This window comes from Camarhynchus parvulus, chromosome 6 (genome assembly GCF_901933205.1).
Source record: "Camarhynchus parvulus chromosome 6, STF_HiC, whole genome shotgun sequence".
NCBI classification, from domain to species: Eukaryota; Metazoa; Chordata; class Aves; order Passeriformes; family Thraupidae; genus Camarhynchus; species Camarhynchus parvulus.
In genome coordinates this window covers 34,897,910-34,918,841 of record NC_044576.1, presented here as the reverse complement: position 1 = coordinate 34,918,841, position 20,932 = coordinate 34,897,910, and the positions used below count along the sequence as shown (strand labels likewise).

General features: G+C 58.3%; 1 protein-coding gene across 2 annotated transcripts in view; it reads left to right on the top strand.

Annotated features, from left to right (window-relative positions):
- The first annotated feature begins 1,669 nt into the window (after positions 1-1,669).
- STK32C (serine/threonine kinase 32C) overlaps positions 1,670-20,932 on the top strand; it is a 71,446-nt gene continuing 52,183 nt past the window's right edge. The window contains exon 1 of one of the 2 annotated variants that reach the window (XM_030951697.1): positions 1,670-1,818. Coding sequence is in view for 1 of the 2 variants with exons in the window: in XM_030951696.1 (XP_030807556.1) it covers positions 1,734-1,818 (85 nt within the window). In the remaining variant the exon portion in view is untranslated. The remainder of the gene's footprint in view (positions 1,819-20,932) is intronic. The other variant, XM_030951696.1, reaches the window with a different exon arrangement.

Sequence of the window (20,932 nt, the reverse complement as noted above, 5' to 3'; positions counted from 1 at the left end):
AAAACTGTTCTTAAATGATACCCTTCCATTGTAATCCTTTTACAACTTCCAGGCTCTTTGAAATAATGATTGCCTCCTCGCACACATTCTGTGAGGAGCACAATAACTGACGTATCCATTTCAAAACATGCTGGGAAAGAAAACAGCATCAATTTTAAATGAAAACTTGGGAAACAGCATCTCAGGAACCACGAAAGCACTGCTGGTGTTACAGCTGTGGTCTACTGGCTCCAGGGCTGTCCCTTGCCACGACGTTTCTGACACGGTCTGCTGGCACTGAGAGTTATTCCTGAGATGCTTTTCATTAGCCATTCCACGAGACATTCCAGTTCAGCAAGCCACGGAAACCCGAGTCACGAGCATGTTCCAGCTCAACAATCTCATGAGCTTTAGCAAGACCAAGTGCTGGTGCCACGCCTGGAATGGGGCAAGCCCTGTGCAGGCCGGGGGATGCCCTGGGAGGAGCTGGGGTGCTGGTGGGTGAGAGCGGGCCATGGCCCAGCTCGGGAGCCAGAACCCCCCTGCGCTGGGCTGATCCCCCAGCGCGGGCAGCAGGGCAGGGGGGGTTCTGCCCCGCTCAGGTGAGACCGCACCTGCAGAGCTGCCTCCAGCCTGGGCACGCCAGCACATCGGCTTTTTGGAGCGACTCCACAGGAGGCCAATGAGATGGTTTGAGGGATGGAGCTCCGGTCCCACGGAGAAAGGCTGAGAGAGCTGGGATTGGCCAGCATGAAAAATAAAAAGCTCCAGTGCCTGGAGGGGGCCTACAAAAAGGATGGAGACAGACTGTTTACAAGTGTCAGAACAAGGGGGAATGGCTTTTAGTGAGTCCCGATATGGGCACAGAGCCCCAGGGACCGAGGCAGGATGAGCGGTGCGCGCTGGCACAGACACGGCCGAGCGCCGGGGAAAGGCTGGGCTGGGCTGGGCTGGGCTGGGCTGCACCGCAGCGCGGCGGCCGCTGCTGCCCGTGCGCTCTGTGCCGTGAGATTCCAACAGCGCGGCCGGGGACAGCGGGCCGGGGACAGCGGGCCGGGGACAGCGGGCCGGGCCGGGCTCAGCGCGGGGAGCCGCGCGGCCGGCACCGCACCCCGGCCCAGCCCGGCCCGGAGCGCCGCCCTCGGCGCAGCCACGGCCCGGCCCCGCGCCCGGGGATGCGGGCGGGGCCGGGAGGAGCATCCCGGCCCGCCCCGGTCCCGCCCCCGGTCCCGCTCCGACCGCCCCCGGCCCCCGGCCCCACTCTGCTCCATCCCACTGCCCGCAGCCCCCCGCTCCGCTCCGCTCACCCGCCCCGCCCGCATCCCCCGGCCCCCGCTCTTCCCGGTGCGCTCCGCTCACCCCGCCCCGCTCCACCCCGCTGCCCGCATCCCACCGACCCGCCCCCTCCTCCCGGTCCCGCTCCGCCCCGCTGCCCGCATCCCCCAGTCCCGGTCCCGCTCCGCCCCGCTGCCCGCATCCCCCGGCCCGCCCCCCGGCTCCCGGCCCCCGCTCGGCTCACCCCGCCCCGCCCGGCCCCACCCGCCTCCCCCGGCCCCGCTCGGCTGCCGCCGCTCTGTCCCCGCCCCGCCGCGCTGTGGCCGCCGCGGGCAGCGGGCGGGAGGCGGCGGCGCCGGGCGCTGCCATGCGGGCGGGCGGCGCCGGGGCGCGGGGCGGCTGAGGGCGGCGGCGGGGCCGGCCGCGGAGCCGCCGGGCCGGCGGGGAGAGGCCGCAGGGCATGCCAGCCGCCTGCCCCGATGTTTCACTGGAGCAAGTGGAAGAAGAGGATGGGAGCGAGCGCCTCCTCCTCCAAGAGACCGGTTTTCGACGAGCGAGAGGACGGTGAGCGCGGACCGCGATGCTCCGGGGTGCCCTCCCTGCCCGGGATGCTCTACCCTGCCCTGCCCGGCATGTCCAGCTCCGGGGCAGTGTGCCCAACCCAGCCCGGCGTGTCCAGCTCCGGGGCACTCTGCTCTGCCCTGCCCTGCCCTGCCTCGGCGGCGCCGTTGCCGCGGTGCCCCGGTTCCCAGCCCGGGGTGCCCGTCCCGCGGGGCCCGTCCCGGGGTGCCCTGTCCCGGGGTGCCCTGTCCCGGGGTGCCCTGTCCCGGGGCGCCCGTCCCGGGGTGCCCGTCCCGCGGTGCCCGTCCCGGGGTTCCCGTCCCGGGGCGCCCGTCCCGGGGTGCCCGTCCCGGGGTGCCCGTCCCGGGGTGCCCGTCCCGGGGTTCCCGTCCCGCGGTGCCGTCCCGCGGTGCCCGTCCCGGTGCCCTGTCCCGGGCGCCCGTCCAGGTGCCCGGGTGCCCGTCCGGGGTGCCCTGTCCCGGGGTTCCCGTCCCGGGGTGCCTGTCCCGGGGTGCCCTGTCCCGGGGTGCCCGTCCCGGGGTGCCCTGTCCCGGGGTTCCCGTCCCGGGGTGCCTGTCCCGGGGTGCCCTGTGCCGGGGTGCCCGTCCCGCGGTGCCCGTCCCGGGGTGCCCGTCCCGGGGTTCCCATCCCGCGGTGCCCGTCCTGGGATGCCCCGGTTCCCGTCCCGGGGTGCCCGTCCCGGGGTGCCCGTCCCGGGGTGCCCTGTCCCGGGGTGCCCGTCCCGGGGTGCCCGTCCCGGGGTGCCCTGTCCCGGGGTGCCCTGTCCCGGGGTGCCCGTCCCGGGGTACCGAGCTGCCCCGCCGGCCCTGGGGTCCCCCGGCGGAGCGGGCATGGGGGCTGCAGCGGGGGCCGTGCCCGGGGGTCCGGCCGGGCGTTGCCTCCCCGCGGGACGCGGGACCCTGCCCACGGACACCCCAGGGCCGCGGGGCCGCCGCCGTTAAAAAGGGGGCTGGGAAGGGGCGAGGGGACGGCTCAGCAGCGAAGTTTCGGTCTGTGCACGGACAGCCCCGCTTGGACCGAGGGAGGCCAAGTGCTGCCAGAGCAGAGAGCTGCTCTGGGGCTTTCCCCAAAATACAAGCTGGGGGGTGGTTAGGAATACGCCGTGAGATACCACCGTTGCATTAGAAATCTCAGGTGCAGGGTGAAATTTCAGAGGAGCAAAGGAAGGAAACTTTGGCTGTGCTGGGGGAAGAGTCGGGAGGGCCATGGGGCCAGCAGACGGGTGCCGGGTGGCCGGGGCGCTCCCGAATGCCGCGTTGGCCCTGTGGCACCAACCGAGCACACACAAAAATCCCCGTGTGTGGGGCTGCTGGAATTGTGCACTGGATAAACCGGGGGTTCGATGTGTTAGTCTGGGTCTCAGTGCAGTGGTGTGAGGGTCGGGGTCTGCTGGGATTCCCTCGGTGAGGGGACCTCACCTGGCTGTGCTGCTCTGGCAGCTGATGGGTTAAATCAGGCAAACTTTTCCTGGCGCAGGAGCTGATTGATTTCTCCAACACGTTTTTATTAGCAATTCACACTGAGCAAGCCGAGTAAAGACACTCAAATTGGAGGCTTCGCTGCAATTACATTCTGAAAACAAAATTTCTTTCTGAGAGGCTTTTAATTCTGCCCTGAGCCTGTGTGCAGCCGGGCAGGGTGAGTGAGCCCTGCAGCTGAATGGCTGCTGGCAGGAGCCTGGGAACACCTCTCCAGGTACCTTCAATCAGCGCTTTCGCCGTGTCCCAGTTACTGGCACTTTGCTTCCTTGATGTCTCCTGCTTTTCCATAATTCCTTGTTAGAGTGTGCTCAGAGCAATTACAGTGTTGTTCCAGTGAACTCATATTTACTGTCATGGCACGGTTGCTATGGTGATCTCCTAAGACATCCCAATAACTTCCTTAGATAAAGAAGCCAGTTGATACTTGGGTTTGTGTGTGACATAATGTGGAAGAGTTACTAGTGACAACAATATAATGAGAAATCAATTAAAAATATAAAAAGGAAAAGACCATTTGGTATGTCCAATTTTGCCCATACGCCGTTCCTTGTGTTGGATCTCTGCACAAGGATGAGCCTGATGCTGAAATCCAGCAGATAATCCCTGTTAGTTTGTCAGGGTGTGTGTAAATAGAAGGTTAACGTTTATTGCAGTCACTAGTAACACAACCAGTACTAACATCACATTCCAAATGGTTGCAGACCTTACAGTCTTGTCCCTGACTCCCTGGGGACTGGTTTGGGGCTTCACTGAGTCGCTGGTTCTGTCACGGCGTGGTGGCTGGGGCAGCATGGGGGTGTCCTGGGTGAGCAGGGATGTGTGTGCTCTCTCTGGTGTGGAACACCTGCCTCCAGAGGGTTCTCTGCTGTTTCCCTCTGTTAGGAATGGCCATTTCTCCTCAGCCTGGGGTGAGCAGGGATGTGTGTGCTCTCTCTGGTGTGGAACACCTGCCTCCAGAGGGTTCTTTGCTGTTTCCCTCTGTTAGGAATGGCCATTTCTCCTCAGCCGGCCCCTGTGCAGCCCCAGCTGCTGCCGGATCTCCTGTGGAGCAGTGCAGGAGCTCGTGGGTCACACCCCTGTCTCTGGGAGGCCTCGGCTGCTGCTGTCCTTGGTGGGATGTGTGGGTTGAGCTCTCCGAGTCGACTCCAAGGGTAAACTTGGTACTCCAGAGTATGTCCTGAGGGCTCTCTCTCAACCCTCCCCACTGTTTCAGCATCTTTTCTGTCAGTGCTGGCTGGGCTTGTTCTTTGGCAGAGGTGGAAGCTGGGTGGGTTTAGCCTCTCTGTGGGGCTGGCTCCTGGTCCATCCAGGCGCAGGGCGGTGCAGAGCTGGGCTCTGGGGAGCCGTGCCCAAGGGACAGCTGTGCTGCTCCCTCCTGGCTTCCCTTCCTGGCTGCTGTGCTGTCCCCATCCCCCTGTTGGGGAGCCTTCCCGTGGCTGTGGTGCCAGGCGAGGCCAGGTGTGCCCGGTGCCGTGTGTTGGGCACACCTGCCCGACCCCTTGGGGTGCCCTGCCTGCTGCAGTGTGCCCACCGTGCTCTCCCTGCTTGCACACAGCCTGCCAGAGATTCCTGGGATTTCACAGCTGGGGCTGACTAGCCGGAAAGCTGACTGTGAGAGGACAGTGCCCGTGTGTCTGTGTGCGCTTCCAGCAGCCCTGGCGTGGGGGACATGGGTTTCTCTGGCGCTGGGAGCCGCTGCTCCAGCTGGTTCCAGTCCCACAGAAAAGCTGGCAAGCAGCACGTCCATCAGCTGGGAGGGAGCTGCAGCCTGTCCAGCTGGAGATGCTGCCCAGGGAGGCCTTTGTGAGAGCTTGGTTCTGGCAAGGTGCATTGTACCCTGCTTGTGAACACAGAAAGTTAATGAATGGAGGGGAAGGAGGAAAAACAAAGTAAGGGGAAAGGTATGGGAAGAAGAAAACAAGGCAAAAGGGCAGAAGGGCTGCAGGGTCGAGGAAAACAAGGCAAAAGGGCAGAAGGGCTGCAGGGTGGAGCTCTTGGAGTCATGGTGTGCTGGAGTGAGGTGGGCTCAGTGAGCTGCAGTGAATTGTAGTGGGCTTGTGGGTTCTGCATTATCACCATGGGCTGTTTCCTATCAGGAAAAACACACCCTTGTCTGCAGGGACTTTTCAGGCTTTGCTATTCATACCTGTAAGGATTTTTTAAAAACTCCTCACTCGAGGAGTAGATTTGTTCTCCAGCCCAACAGAAGGGTGGGCAGTGCCTGTCTGCTGGCTGAGACACGTCTGTCTGTGCAGGGCAGAGGGCACTGGGGTGTCTCACAGAATCACAGACTCATTTGGGCTGGAAAAAGCCTCCAGGATCATCGAGTCCCAGCTGTGCCCACCAAGGGATCCCCACCCTGTCCCCAGCCCAGAGTTCTGGGTGCCACCTCCAGGTGCCACCTGCAGGGATGGGCACTGCAACCCTCCCTGGGCAGTTCCTGAGCCCCCTTTCCATGGGGCAATTCCTGCTGTGCCCACCCTGAGCTGCCCTGGCCCCGCCTGAGGCCGTTCCCTCTGCTCGTGTCCCTGTTCCCTGGAGCAGAGCCCGACCCCCCCAGCTGTGCCCTCCTGGCAGGAGCTGGGGAGCGGGAGGAGGCACAGAAGTCATGAGGCTTCTTTGTCATTTGGGCAGGAATTATGCTGTTTTTCTGGGAAACAGCCAAGCAAGTTTTATTGACATCTCCCTCCTTTTTAGAAAAAAAAACAAACTATTTTTTTAAATTTTATTTTTTATGCCAGGTGAGGAAAACTTGTAATTGTGAAGCCAATGGGAATGTTTCAACCCAGATATCTGAAAAATGCTTAGCAGAGTTGTTGGACTCGGGCACCAGGGCAGAGCAGGAGGAAATACAGGGCACACTTAGTGCTATTAGCATTGCCCACAGTTGTGTTACATGAGAGAGGGGGGAAACCGCAGCAAGATTTATCTCTCTATGCAATTGTGTCTGAAGAGGAATTTCAGTGCATTTTGGATGTGGCTTCTCCTGAATCAAAGTGGTTTACTAAAAAAACTGTGTGTAAATATACATGAGAATCTGTGAAGCCATCTGCTGCTTTGTGCTGTGCTGTACCTCCCCTCGCTGACACGAGGCCAGTGGTCCAGGGTTCCTGTCCCTGTCCTGATGCTGAATTAGCTTTTTCTGCTGATGCAGAAGGTTTTAATGGTGCAGCCCAGTGACTTTCATCATTATTAGTTTTTGTCTCAATCACTTTTCCCCCCATCCCTTGTTTGACTCTGCCAGAATGCAGATGGTGTTTTGTAAGGGGGTCAGGTGCAGACGCCTATGTTTATCCTACTTGCATAAAAATCAACTTTTAAACACGTTTCTCATTCTACAGCTCATGGCTGGAGCTCTCCCAGTGGAGCAGCCTGACTGTGGGAAGTGTGTGCTCAGGGTGGGCCGGGTCAGGTGAAGTGTCCCTGTGTGCCATGTGCTGTGCAGTGTCCCTGGTGCTCTGTGCTGTGCACTGTCCCTGGTGCCATGTGCTGTGCAGTGTCCCTGGGTGCCATGTGCTGTGCAGTGTCCCTGGTGCCGTGTGCTGTGCAGTGTCCATGGGTGCCATGTGCTGTGCAGTGTCCCTGGTGCTCTGTGCTGTGCAGTGTCCCTGTGTGCCATGTGCTGTGCAGTGTCCCTGGGTGCCGTGTGCTGTGCAGTGTCCCTGGTGCCGTGTGCTGTGCAGTGTCCATGGGTGCCATGGGCTGTGAGGTGTCCCTGGTGCCATGTGCTGTGCAGTGTCCCTGTGTGCCATGTGCTGTGCAGTGTCCATGGGTGCCATGTGCTGTGCAGTGTCCCTGGTGCCATGTGCTGTGCAGTGTCCATGGGTGCCATGGGCTGTGCAGTGTCCCTGGTGCCGTGTGCTGTGCAGTGTCCCTGTGTGCCATGTGCTGTGCAGTGTCCCTGGTGCCATGTGCTGTGCAGTGTCCCTGGGTGCTCTGTACTGTGCAGTGTCCCTGTGTGCCGTGTGCTGTGCAGTGTCCCTGGTGCTCTGTGCTGTGCACTGTCCCTGGTGCTGTGTGCTGTGAGGTGTCCCTGGGTGCCGTGTGCTGTGCAGTGTCCATGGTGCCGTGTGCTGTGCAGTGTCCCTGGTGCCATGTGCTGTGCAGTGTCGGTGCCATGTGCTGTGCAGTGTCCCTGGTGCCGTGTGCTGTGCAGTGTCCCTGGTGCTGTGTGCTGTGAGGTGTCCCTGGGTGCTGTGTGCTGTGCAGTGTCCATGGTGCCGTGTGCTGTGCAGTGTCCCTGGTGCCGTGTGCTGTGCAGTGTCCCTGGTGCTCTGTGCTGTGCAGTGTCCCTGGTGCTCTGTGCTGTGCAGTGTCCCTGTGTGCCATGTGCTGTGCAGTGTCCCTGGTGCTCTGTACTGTGCAGTGTCGGTGCCATGTGCTGTGCACTGTCCCTGGTGCCGTGTGCTGTGCAGTGTCCCTGGTGCCGTGTACTGTGCAGTGTCCCTGGTGCCGTGTGCTGTGCACTGTCCCTGGTGCCGTGTGCTGTGCAGTGTCGGTGCCATGTGCTGTGCACTGTCCCTGGTGCCGTGTGCTGTGCAGTGTCCCTGGTGCTCTGTACTGTGCAGTGTCCCTGGTGCCATGTGCTGTGCAGTGTCCCTGGTGCCGTGTGCTGTGCAGTGTCCCTGGTGCCGTGTGCTGTGCAGTGTCCCTGTTTGCCATGTGCTGTGCACTGTCCCTGGTGCCATGTGCTGTGCACTGTCCCTGTTTGCCATGTGCTGTGCAGTGTCCCTGGTGCCGTGTGCTGTGCAGTGTCCCTGGTGCCATGTGCTGTGCAGTGTCCCTGGTGCCGTGTGCTGTGCAGTGTCCCTGGTGCCCTGTGCTGTGCAGTGTCCCTGGGTGCTCTGTGCTGTGCACTGTCCCTGTTGCCATGTGCTGTGCACTTTCCCTGGTGCCGTGTGCTGTGTCCCCTCTCAGGAGCAAGCTCAGACAGCACTGGGCAGAGGCACAGGCTTGGCTTTGGGGCTGGAAGGCAGCTGCAGGAGCTGGCAGCAGCAGTGTGAGGTGTGCAGGTGCGCTGCCCATGGCAGTGACATGTCCAGCATTCTCCACTGCTCTCAGCAGCAGTTTTTCAGCTTGGGATTCCTCCCCTTAACTTTTTTATTCTAGGAGTTGGCAGCTTCAGGGAAGCAAGGGCATGCTGCCAGACGGTCACAGTTTTGGAAAAACAGGGTGTGGAAGGATGGGGGGCAAAGCCTGACCTCCCTTGTTCTGTGTCCTTCACCTCTGGGGCACCCAAAGCCTTCTGGCCAGGCTTGTGACAGGTCTGGGGACATCCTGCTGTGCTGCCGGGAGAGGGACCTGGGAGAGGGATCCAAGGATCAGGAGAAGTGTCTGTCTTTCTTCTGATGTGATCAGTGCTGGCTTGGGGCAGCCAGCATGGCCTGGCTGTGTCCCCTGGTGCCCTGAGCACCGTCCCTGCTGCTGCTGGTGCTGGCCATGCTCCTCCTGCCCCGCTGCTCCTCACAGAACCCCACTGTCACCTCAGCTGGGCAGGGCTTGCAAGCCCTGGGCAGGAAACGTTCCCTTTTATTGGAAATCTATGGTCTAGTGCCCAGTAAGGCAGTTGTAAAATCCCAAATACTACTCATTTGGGGTCAGATACAGATGTGGTGACTTCCATGCCCTGCACACCACTGACTGAAGTGTTTCCTGCTCAGACTGCAGGGAGAACTTTTCCCATAGCCTGACTTTCATGGCTGTGGGTTGGGAGCACAGATGCCTTCCCTGATATTTAAACACAAGGGAAAAAAGCCTTTCTGTATTATCAAAGTGGTAGCTAAGTAAGCAAGCGGGGGGAGGAGGGAGTGGGAATTGCAAGGAGGTGTCAGCAAAGCTGTGTTTAGCATCCTCAGCAGGGCTCTGTTCCGGCTGCCCCCGGATCGGGGATGCTTTGCCCAGGGACCGGCTCCCTCCAGGCTCTCTGTGCCCAGCACAGCCACTGCCCCTCATTCCTGCCAAGCGCAGAACACTTTCCTGGTGTGAAGCTTTGCAGTGTGTCATGTAATGCAGAAATAGGTTAAATCCTGGGAATTCAGCAATTTCAAGCCATGGAGGTGTGGGGTACCATGGGCAATATGGAGGTGACTGGCTCTGAGCTGTTTAATGGCTGTGCTGTCCCTCTCCACCCTGCTGGCTGTGGTCCCTTCACAGTAATGCTGGCTCAAGTCTCGAGAAAAGCCATTCTTGAGGGGCTCCTGTGTCTGTGGGAGAGCTGAGGAGAGGAGAGCGGGGTGAAATGAGTCCTCAGGGCAGCCGAGACTGTTCGCATGGAGCCGGAGTAACAAAAAAGAAACAAACACAACAGCAGTTTGAAGGACATTTGATGGATAGGGAGGGACAAGGACAATCAAGGAAAAGTCACTGGAAGTACCATTCGAGTGAAATATTAAATCAGATTAATACTTGGTGTATTCTGCGGAGGCCACAGTCCTCACGACTAGCTTGGCATGGCCTTCCTGTGATTTGGGAACAACATGCAGGAGCACGAGCCTGGGGATGTGCCCTCCTTCCCCCACGTCCCCAGGGCTGGCGCTGTGACCTTCCCAGCAGGGCTGGCACTGCCAGTGCCTGCAGCTGTGCTTTCTGGGCTGCACGTCCCAGGACATGGAGCCTGGAGAGAGCAGCAGGGCCGGCTGTGGCTGGAGAGCCGTGCTGTGCTGTCCGTGCTGGCTGTGGGGCAGCACAGGGCCACACACCTCGGGTGTGCCTGCTGGCATGGCAGTGGGCAGCACTGCGCAAGGAAATCCTCCCCAGGAATGAGAAAAGCTGCTCTTTGTGCAGTGTGGTGCTCTCACCATCTCAGGCTGGGGTGCAGAAGGGTGGAGCAGCTGGCCGGGCTCTCGGTGTGGCCCGTCAGGGCAGGAGGGGTGAGGAGCTGTGTGTGCTCCTGGGCCCACACGGGCTGGGGAGAGCCTGCGTTTCCTGCCGAGTATTGCTTCATTCCTTGTGGGGAGGCCTGGAACGGCGCCTGGCTCACGCACATGGCGGTGTGCCCGGGGTCAGGCCTGGCTGTGCCCCCTGTGGGCACAGGGGATCTGTGAGCGTGGCCGGGCAGGGGACGTGGCTGAGCGCGTTGTTCATGAGCCCGGGCTGCACGAGCAGCTCTGACGGCTCCCCTGCTCTCAGCGGAGCTGCTCTGCAGCTGGAATGCAGGCTCCCTCAGCGGGCTGCGGAGCCTCTCCTGGCTGCGGGGGCTGCTGGGCTGCAGCGTCCACACCTGCCTGCACAGCCTGTCCCGAGCAGCCCATGATCACCTCTGACAGCTGCCCGTGCTGGGCTCTAGGGACCCAGCGGGGCACAGCAGCGGGGCACAGCAGCGGGGCACAGCAGCGGGGCACAGCAGCAGGGCACAGCAGCGGGGCACAGCAGCGGGGCACAGCAGCGGGGCAGAGGTTAGTGTGTGTGTGTGTGTGTGTGTGTGTGCCAACACCTGCACATGTGTGTGTGTGTGTGTGTGTGTGTGTGTGTGTGTGTGTGTGTGTGTGTGCCAACACCTGCACAGGTGTGTGTGTGTGTGTGTGTGTCAGCATGCATGTGTGTGTGTGTGTGTGTGTGTGCCCAGCACCTGCACAGTTGTGTGTGTGTGTTGTTGTCAACCTGCACAGGTGTGGTGTGTGTGTGTGTGTGTGTGTGTGTGTGTGTGTGTGTGTGTGTGTGTGTGTGTGTGTGTGCCACACTGCACAGGTGTGTGTGTGTGTGTCAACACCTGCACAGGTGTGTGTGTGTGTGTGTGTGTGTGTGTGTGTGTGTGTGTGTGTGGCTCCCACCTGCAAGGCTGGCAGGGGTGTGTGTGCCCTGTCCCAGCTGTGGTGTGTGTGTGTGTGCCTGCACTGTGGTGTGTGTGTGTGTGTGTGTGTGTGACACCTGCACAGGTGTGTGTGTGTGTGTGTGTGTGTGTGGTGTGTGTGTGTGTGTGTGTGCCAGCACCTGCACGGTGTGTGTGTGTGTGTGTGTGTGTCAACACCTGCACAGGTGTGTGTGTGTGTGTGTGTGTGTGTGTGCCAGCACCTGCACAGGTGTGTGCCAGCAAGGGGATCTGTGCTGGCTGGGCCTGGCTTGGTGCTTCTCTCCTGAGCTGGTGTTGGGACAGCCTGACAGCGGCTCTCCTTCTCTGCACAAGAGAAGAGAGGTGTCAGTGTCCTCTTTCCCTCTGCCACTGCTCTTCAGGAATTGAACTGCTCTCGGTGACAGTTTTGGAAAATTAGAAGTGCTTGGGAAGTGTGGGAACAGCCGTCTCTGAGCGCTGCCAGGCTATGAGGTGTGACAGTGTGCCAGTGTGCCAGTGTTGATGTCTTCATTTACATCTCAGGTGCTGCTCAGCGCTCCCCCAGTACCTGGCAGTGCTGAGGACATGCAGGCACTGAATGATGTGCAGAATTGCGTGGTGTGCTGGGTTGCCTGTGCCCATGAATCCTTGCAGGCCCATGGTTAGCCCTGCTGTGTAGTTAAATTAAATGAAGTTAAAGTGCAATGTAACGTCTTTATAGCTTTGCTGATGGTTTCTGGAAGGCTGATCAATTCCATCTATTAGTGCAGAAAATACCTTTCCTTGGTTCTAGTGGCTCCAGCAGAGAGCTGGTGGGCTCCTAAGGCTGGTGATGCCTGAGTGACTTTCAGGGTAACCTGCAAAGGGCTGTCCCAGCACAGAGGTACCTTATTGTCCCAATTGGCATTTGGTTGCAGCGGAGCTGTCCAAAGGTACCAGTGATATTTTGTATTTCCATGGATAACGTGTGCACTGGAGCCCTGAGGGAGCCCCGGAGTGGCTCTAAGCAGAATGGGGAGGGCAGGAGTGAGCTGTGGGGGCACTGCAGGTTCTGCTGCGTTACTTGGGGTCTCCATTCCTGCCTCAGCTGTCTTTGCTCAGGAAAAAAGAGTTCTTTGTCCTTTCCATTATTTCTCCTGACCATAACCCCCTCCTATCCTCCAGCAGAGAAAATGCACAACTCACAAAAGTTGCCATCTCTGCTTAAAATACTGGGGTGTGATTTGTGTCCTGGGATTTTAGAGGGATAACCTGGTGGCAACAAAAGGCCATCATATGAGTATTTCAGATATCCAGGGTGGGAAAAAAAAAACCCAAGGGAACAGGGAAACTTGGTAGAAATGGGGAAGAAACTTAGATTGAGAATAACCTGTTGGAGTGTTTGGGAACCCAAGAGCTGAGGCAGCAGAGAATAGCACTGGTGTGTAGGTGGGCAGTCAGCAGAAGGCGCATGCTGGTTCCTTGCAGAATTCTGTATTCTTAATTCTGGTGTCTGGCAAAGGTCAGAAAGGCGGGCTGGGCAGGTTGGGCTGAAGCTCAGGCTCCTGCTCTGAGCAGGCAGAGCTCCGTGAGCGTCAGGAGAGACATTTCTGGGTGAGGGTGAATCTGCTTGGGCCCTGCTGCTGGCTGGACACCACTGCACCCACACGCTCAGTGTTTCACTGCCAGAAGGTTGTGGGATATGGGATGTAGGATATGGGATATGGGATATAGGATATGGGATGTAGGATATGGGATATGGGATGTGGGATGTAGGATATAGGATGTAGGATATGGGCTATGGGATGTAGGATATGGGATATGGGATGTAGGATATGGGATATGGGATGTAGGATATAGGATATGGGATGTAGGATATGGGCTATGGGATGTAGGATATGGGATGTAGGATATGGGATATGGGATGTAGGATGTAGGATATGGGATGTAGGATATGGGATATGGGATGTAGGATATGGATATGGGATGTAGGATATGGGATATGGGATGTAGGATATGTAGGATATGGGATGTAGGATGTAGGATATAGGATATGGGATGTAGGATGTAGGATATGGGATGGGATGTAGGATATAGGATATGGGATGTAGGATACGGGATATGGGATGTAGGATATAGTTTATGGGATGTAGGATATGGGATATGGCATGTAGGATATAGGATACGGGATATAGGATATAGGATATGGGATGTAGGATATAGGATATAGGATATGGGATATAGGATGTAGGATACGGGATATAGGATGTAGGATATAGGTTATGGGATGTAGGATACGGGATATGGGATGTAGGATATAGGATATGGGATGTAGGATGTAGGATATAGGATATAGGATATGGGATGTAGGATATGGGATACAGGATATAGGTGACCTCCTGTGTGGGAGATGTGGCACGTTAGACTGCCCTGTAAAACAAGTGTCAGAGTCCACAGGAGAGCCACGCACTGCACCTTGGCTTTTTGTGCACTGGTTCCAGTCTTAATGGGAACTGGCAGGCAAAACCAGCCAGCAGGGAACACAGAAAATGATACACATTATGTTTGGATTGTTTGCACTGTTGGAAAATGTGCTTTATGCTTCACAGAAAATAGGGCCAAAGCTTGGTCCCAAATAATTTGCACTCTAAAGGCTCAATGCTGCATATGGTAAGCACATGAATAATTCATACTCATGCAAACAGACCCCATGATTTCATATTCAAGCCTGATTCTAGGTTTGCTCAGAGCTTTGAACTGGTATGGACTAGTGGTCCCTTCAGCACAGAAGAGGCTTGGCAGGACCTTGAGCACAGGATGAAGCAGTCCCCTCTCCTGGCAGTGCTGGCTGTGTGTCCCTGTCAGCCCTGCTGGGGTGGGCTGGCCAGGGGCTCTGTGCAGAGCCTGGGGTGCCTCTGAGCCTGGCTGTGACACGCTGGGGTTCCTGCCATGCCCTGCTGCTCTGTACCCAGCACCAGGGCTTGGGAGTGCTGGTGTGGTGCAGCTGGGGCTGTGAGCTCTGAGCTGCCAGCCCTGCTGCTCTGTACCCAGCACCAGGGTTGGGGAGCACTGGTGTGTGTGAGCCCAGCACTGAGCTCTGAGCTCCCTGCAGTGCTGCTCTGTACCCAGCACCAGGGTTGGGGAGCACTGGTGTGTGTGAGCCCAGCACTGAGCTCTGAGCTGCCCACAGTGCTGCTCTGTACCCAGCACCAGGGCTTGGGAGTGCTGGTGTGTGTGAGCCCAGCACTGAGCCCTGTCTAGATGCTGCTGTACCCAGCACCAGGTTTGGGAGCACTGGTGTGTGTGAGCCCAGCACTGAGCTCTGAGCTGCCCACAGTGCAGGGCCAGGGGCTGCTGTTCTGCTCGCACTGGGTTTTATTCCATGTGAAATGGGAAATGCCACAGCAGGAGCATCGCAAGCAGGTGTCAAAACAAGCACAGCTGCAGCGAGGCAAACTTAGGGATTGATTAATGAGTAGTTCCAGCCTGTTGTGTGTTTCTCTACACGGCTTTCTGATGTAAAGATCAATCTGTGGATTTATTTAAAAAATAGCAGGTTTCTTTTAACTAGAGCAAATTGGCTCTGTTTATCAAAAGGCTGAGTAACATCAACAAACAGTTCAGTCTGTGTTGCCCCTCAGCACTACTTGGGAAATCATTTTAGCTAGTGCTTTGTCTGGCCTTGGTTTGGATTTTTCCATGCTCTGAGCTTGGCATCTCTGAGGGCACCCCTGCCTCCCCCGCTGCTCTCCAGAGCCCCTCTGCTCTGTGCTCTGTGCTCTGTGGGTTTTTTCCACTGCCAGCCCTGCTCCTGGGGTCATTCCCTGGGGTTTGCTCTGAGGTGTCCCAGGGAGGGTGCCCTGGTGCCCAGGGCTCAGTGCTGGCATGCTGAGCTGGCACAGCCCCATCTGTGCCCAGCAGCCTGCCCCGAGGAGCTGTGCAGGGTGAGCAGGGCTGTGCCAATGCCAGCACACCCCAAAGTGCTGTGCAGGGTGAGCAGGGCTGTGCCAATGCCAGCACACCCCAAGAGCTGTGCAGGGTGAGCAGGGCTGTGCCCAGCACACCCAAAGTGCTGTGCAGGGTGAGCAGGGCTGTGCCAATGCCAGCACACCCCAGTGAGCTGTGCAGGGTGAGCAGGGCTGTGCCAATGCCAGCACACCCCAAAGCTGTGCAGGGTGAGCAGGGCTGTGCCCAGGGCCAGAGGAGCTGTGCAGGGTGAGCAGGGCTGTGCCAATGCCAGCAAAAGTGTTAGGGTGAGCAGCTGTGCCAATGCCAGCACACCCATACAGTGAGGTGAGAGGTTGTGGGGGTTGCAGGGTGAGCAGGGTGTGCCAATGCCAGCACACCAAGTGCTGTGCAGGGTGAGCAGGCAATGCCAGCACACCCCAGAGCTGTGCATACAGCTGTGCCAATGCCAGCAAACCCAAAGTGCTGTGCGGAGCAGGGCTGGACAGCCCACAGTGGGGTGAGCAGGGCTGTGCCAATGCCAGCACACCCCAGGAGCAGTGCAGGGTGAGCAGGGCTGTGCCCAGGGCCAGCCCTGTCCCCTGCAGCCCCCACGGTGCCCAGCCCATCAGGGGTCCGTGCCCCTGCTCCCCGTGCTGCTGCCGGGCCTGGCTCCCCTCCTGTGGCTGATCTCTGCCAGGAGATGTTCCTTCTCTCCGGGGCGAGAGCACATCGCTGTGCTCCAGAGAACTGCTATCACAGGAGGAGGATGTCTGCTTTCCCCAGAGAATTTGGATGTGGTGAATAATTCTGTTTGACATCTGCTGTGAATTTGGGGCTGCTCTGTTCTGGTGGAGCTGAAATGAGTGCTGGGTGGTTGTGGCCGCCCATCCTGCAGGTGCAGGTGGGCCAGCCCAGTCCCTGCGAGCTCGGGTGAGGGCTGCCCATGGGGTGAATCTGTTCTGACACCTCCAGAAGGAAGACCAGGCTTGTTGTTGGACAGGGAGCACCAAAGGGGATCACTGCTCCCACCTGGGGCCAAGCAAAATATCTTCAGTGGTATTCACACTCTCTTGTGGTGCCTTTTTCCTCCCCAGATTTACTGTCACTGCCAGCATGTGTCACTGATACCCTCATTCACACTGTCTTGCTCCTAATTTCCCCTTCTTCGCTGAAAGGAGCCTCTTCCCTTGCCAGAGCTGTGGGAAATGCCTGCCCAGCTCAATGAGTGCCAGAGCACACACCTGCACGAGGGGACACGGTGGTCCCAGAGTCACCAAAGCCCTGTTGGTGCTGCCTGGGTGCTGGCACTCACCAGCCCTGTGCCCTGCAGCCCCAGAGCTGCTGCTGGTGCTCAGCCTGCGCTGGGTCCCTCCTGTGCCTGGGTGAGTTTGTGACAGGAGGGAGGGCCAGGGGAGAGCAGCACCCCCGCAGCCCCCCGGCTGCTGCTGCAGCAGCTCCACCAGCAGAGCATCCCCTGGTCCCAGGCAGAGGTATTTTGGGAGCATGTCTGCTGCTCACCAGCCTCTGGGACAAAGATAGGACCGTGTGCCTGAAATAGCACCCTGGAGCTGCACGCCCCACCAGTGGCTGCTCTCGAGAGGGAAATCCAGAGTTTGTTTGCAAGCCATCATCACGGCGTTGACAAGGCTGGCGTGAGGAAAGCGCTCTCAGCTGGGGATGTCTGAATTAGCTCCCAGTGCACACTCAGTGCACGCTGCTCCCCGCCCAGGACCGGCTCAGAAGGGACTCTGCCTTTGGGAACAGGTGCTCCACGCACAATCCCAGAGCCACTGGGGCTGGCAGAGCCCTCTGGGATCACCGAGTCCCAGCTGTGCCCCATCCTTGTCCCCAGCCCAAGCACTGAGTGCCACCTCCAGGGCACACCTCCAGGGATGGGCACTGAGCCCTCCCTGGGCAGTGCCGAGGCCTGAGCCCCTTTCCAAGCCATGGAGGAGCTCGTGGTGCAGGGTGTGCAGTCATCAACGTGCCCATGTTGAAAACCACAGCCCCAAACCAGACATCACCGTGTTTTCATGGTGCTGATCCATCCAGTTGCCAAGAAATAGCCTAGCTGCCAGGTCAGCTCTTTTTCAGGAGATTTTTTTCTGTTCTTTTTGATTTGCTCTTTGGTGCTCCAGTGGTGTGAAATGCTGCAGCAGAGACCATCCTTCAGTGCAGTGTGTGCAGCAGTGCTGGAAAACAAGGAAATGGCATTTCCAAATGAAATGTCTGTGCTCTTGCATCTCTTGCAGCTCAAACGCAGCATAGCTGGTGCACAGTTTGATTTTCTGGTGCATTTTCCCAGTGCTCTGGTAGCTGTCACCAGCCCCAACAGGAGGAACAAGACTGTCTTTCATGACCCACAATGAATTTGCTGGTGTGGCAAGTAGTAAAAGCCTCTTTTGATGGAAAACCAGAAGCAGCTGATTGTAGAAAATATTCTTGGCTCTCTGTGTTACAAAGAGTTGTTGTCCTGGGACTGTTACATATTGTAGGAAATTGCAGTAGTTCTGGATAAAGATTTGGGAAAAGCAGTGATGATCAGGAGACATAAAATAAAAGATGGAATATGTGATATCAAACAGAATGAGGTGGATTGTTCCCCAGAAGAGCTGTGTTTGTCTCAGACCTCTCAAACCCTGTTGTGTGATTTTAAAAAAAGGGAGTGCTGAATTCTGTCTTGTATCAACAGTTTCTAAGTTCTCAGTTAAAAATGCTTGTGTGTGATCCATCACACACTGGTTGTTGCTGTGAGCCCAGCAGTTTTGTCACAATACCTCGCTGTTTGTTGCTGCCTAGAACACAAAGTTAAACAAGGTGTGGGTGGCTCCTTCTCCTCTCTGCCCTGAGCAGCTTTTGTGGCTCTCCTTGGGTGCGCAGAAAAAGCCTGCCAGGTCTGAGGGCTTCAGTTACCTGTGGTGACTGGATTTAATGTGGCTCTTTCTTGGAAAAGTGTTCTTAATTATTAATATTGCTGTTTTTTCTATTAATTCATGTTTAAAGTCTTCCAAGTACAGTGTCAGGCCCTTCCCAAGGGCTGTGGTACTGAAGTTAGCCATGGTCTGTGTACTTTGAGTGTCCTGTGGGCCATTTCCTGATCTGTCAGTACAAAGCCCTGTTGTTTTCCTTCTCCCTTCTCTGCAGGACGCAGTTGTGCGGTTGCAGGAGGGTGGGATGAGGTTACAGCATGAAAAAGTGCATTGGATTTCACGTTAGCAACTGGTGCATCTCTAGGATGCCTCGAGCTGCTCGTTATTCTCTGTATTGCCATGGCAACGGGAAGGGCTGGCAGGGGTGAGAGCAGGGTCCCCAGTGCCACCCCAGCCAGGCACGGGGGACAGGCTGGGCTGTCCCTGGGGGGCTCCAGCACAGCTCTGCAGGCTGTGCACAGCTCCTTCTGCTCTCATGGTCCCCGAGCAGCCACAGCCCTCCTTCACTTTGTGTGCCTCACCTGCTCAGGTGAGTCCCTGACCCAGCCCAGCCATCTCCAGGTGTGTGCCTCACCTGCTCAGGTGAATCCCTGTGCCAGCCCAGCCATCTCCAGGTGTGTGCCTCACCTGCTCAGGTGAGTCCCTGACCCAGCCCATCTCCAGGTGTGTGCCTCACCTGCCCCAGGTGAGTCCCTGACCCAGCCCAGCCATCTCCAGGTGTGTGCCTCACCTGCTCAGGTGAGTCCCTGTGCCAGCCCAGCCATCTCCAGGTGTGTGCCTCACCTGCTCAGGTGAGTCCCTGTGCCAGCCCAGCCCATCTCCAGGTGTGTGCCTCACCTGCTCAGGTGAGTCCCTGTGCCAGCCCAGCCATCTCCAGGTGTGTGCCTCACCTGCTCAGGTGAGTCCCTGACCCAGCCCAGCCATCTCCAGGTGTGTGCCTCACCTGCTCAGGTGAGTCCCTGACCCAGCCCAGCCCATCTCCAGGTGTGTGCCTCACCTGCTCAGGTGAGTCCCTGAGCCAGCCCATCTCCAGGTGTGTGCCTCACCCAGTCGCCTTCTTTGCTCCCTGTCGTACTAGCAGTCTCCAGTGTGTGCTCACCTGCTCCAGGTGAGTCCCTGACCCAGCCCAGCCATCTCCAGGTGTGCTCCTGCAGCACCTGCCCACGGAGCAGCCCCTGCTGTGCTGGTGTCACCATGCCCAGGTGTGATTGTCCCCAGTGCCCCTGAGCGTGGCAGAGTGCTGCAGCCCTGACTCCCAGCTGAGGCTCTGCTCTCCTCTGGCTCTCCTGAGTCTGCTCCCGCAGTCCCGGGGTGCTCCCTGCCACAGCTTGGCTGTTGCTATATAAAGAAATATCTGTTGTTTCCAAATTTACCCCGTGAGTGGCCCAGGGCATAAAGAAAGCAGCCAGAGGAGCTGCTCTCAGGTGCAGGACCAAGCAGGGAGGCTGTGCCCAAATTTACCCTGTGAGCAGCACAGGGCATAAAGAAAGCAGCCAGAGGAGCTGCTCTCAGGTGTGGGAGTGGGCAGGCAGGCTGTGCCCAAATTTACCCTGTCAGTGCACAGGGCATAAAGAAAGCAGCCAGAGGAGCTGCTCTCGGGTGCAGGAGCGGGCAGGGAGGCTGTGCCCAGCTGGCTGGGGCTCTGCTCCTCTCCCTGCTCAGTACCCCAGGCTGCTGGGTCCCCCTGTGTGCTGCCTGCACCCCGGACACCCTGCCCTGGTGCCTGGCCCGGGCTGGGAGCAGAGCACAGCATTGTCAGGGCTTGTGGAGGAACAAGGGGGTGAGCAAGGCCATGCTGACAGTGCGGTGAGGTGTGGATGGGGCCCTGCCACAGGCAGGCAGCAGCAGAGCTGTGCCAGGGGTTGCTGAGAGCCCCGGCCAGGCCTGGGGAAGCCACCCTCGGGTGTCATGAGCCCACAGTAGTGCCAATCGCCTTGGCCAAAGCTGGATACAGGCATCGTTCTGGCTGGGGCTGTGGGTGTGTCTGAGCAGGGAGCCTCCTCTCTGCCACCAGCCACAGCCTTCTCACTGCTGGGGAAAGGCCACATCTGTGACTGAGCCAGGAATGAACGCTGAACACAGGGCATTGCTGTGCTGCCACAATTACAGGCACATTTGCAGAAGAAGTGATTCTCTCTTTAGGATGGGGATGTACCATGGATGTACCTGTCCATAGAGGTTCCTTTCTGGCCCTCAGGTGCCCCCAGTGTGCCCCACGCTGGTGTTCTCTCAGGCTCTGCTGTGGGGAGTGGGACTGGGGCTGTTCTGACAGACCCAAAGTCAGGTTTCCCATGCGTGACCCAAGTGGGAGCTCCATTGCCCAGGAGTGTTTTTAAACCTTTCACTGAAGCCCCACTGCTTGCAAGTCCTTTGTGTCTCACCACGATGCAAATGCAGCACAAGGCTTGCTGCAAAGTAGGTCTGTCCTGTCAGTGTTTGTTGGTTTGGGCTCGAGTGGAGCTGTACAGTGTTGTCAGATCCGTGCCCTACATACCTCAATCCCTTCCTGCAGGTGCTTCCAGGGCTGTTTGGTCCATCAGGATGTGGTACCCCTCTGCCTGCAGGTGAACTCTTGGTTGTTTCATTGGCTCTGGCACAGAGGTGTTTGCCCAGGCGGTCCCAGCCCAGCCCAGCAGTGATGCTCTTGTTGGTTTGTCCTTGGTCCTGAGTGTCCCTGTGGGTCACAGAGCCCTCTCTCAGGCCCGTGGGTGTCCAGGTGTCACAGTGTGACTGGTGAGTGGAAGTGGCCATTGCTCTGTGCAGGGAGCACCTGCTGCCCTGGGCTGGGAGCCCCGGGCTGTGCTGTGCCCCTGGTGTGCCCTGGCACAGCATGGCGAGCGGGCCAGCACCAGGGAGGTGGGTTTGGTGCCCACAGACCCCACAGCCCGGCTGAGATCGCTCCTAGTTAGAGCACACTGTGCTTGGAGGGCAGTGAGATGCCTTTGAGAGGCACTCTGCTGAGGCTGCTGGGTGTCACTAATTACTGGCAG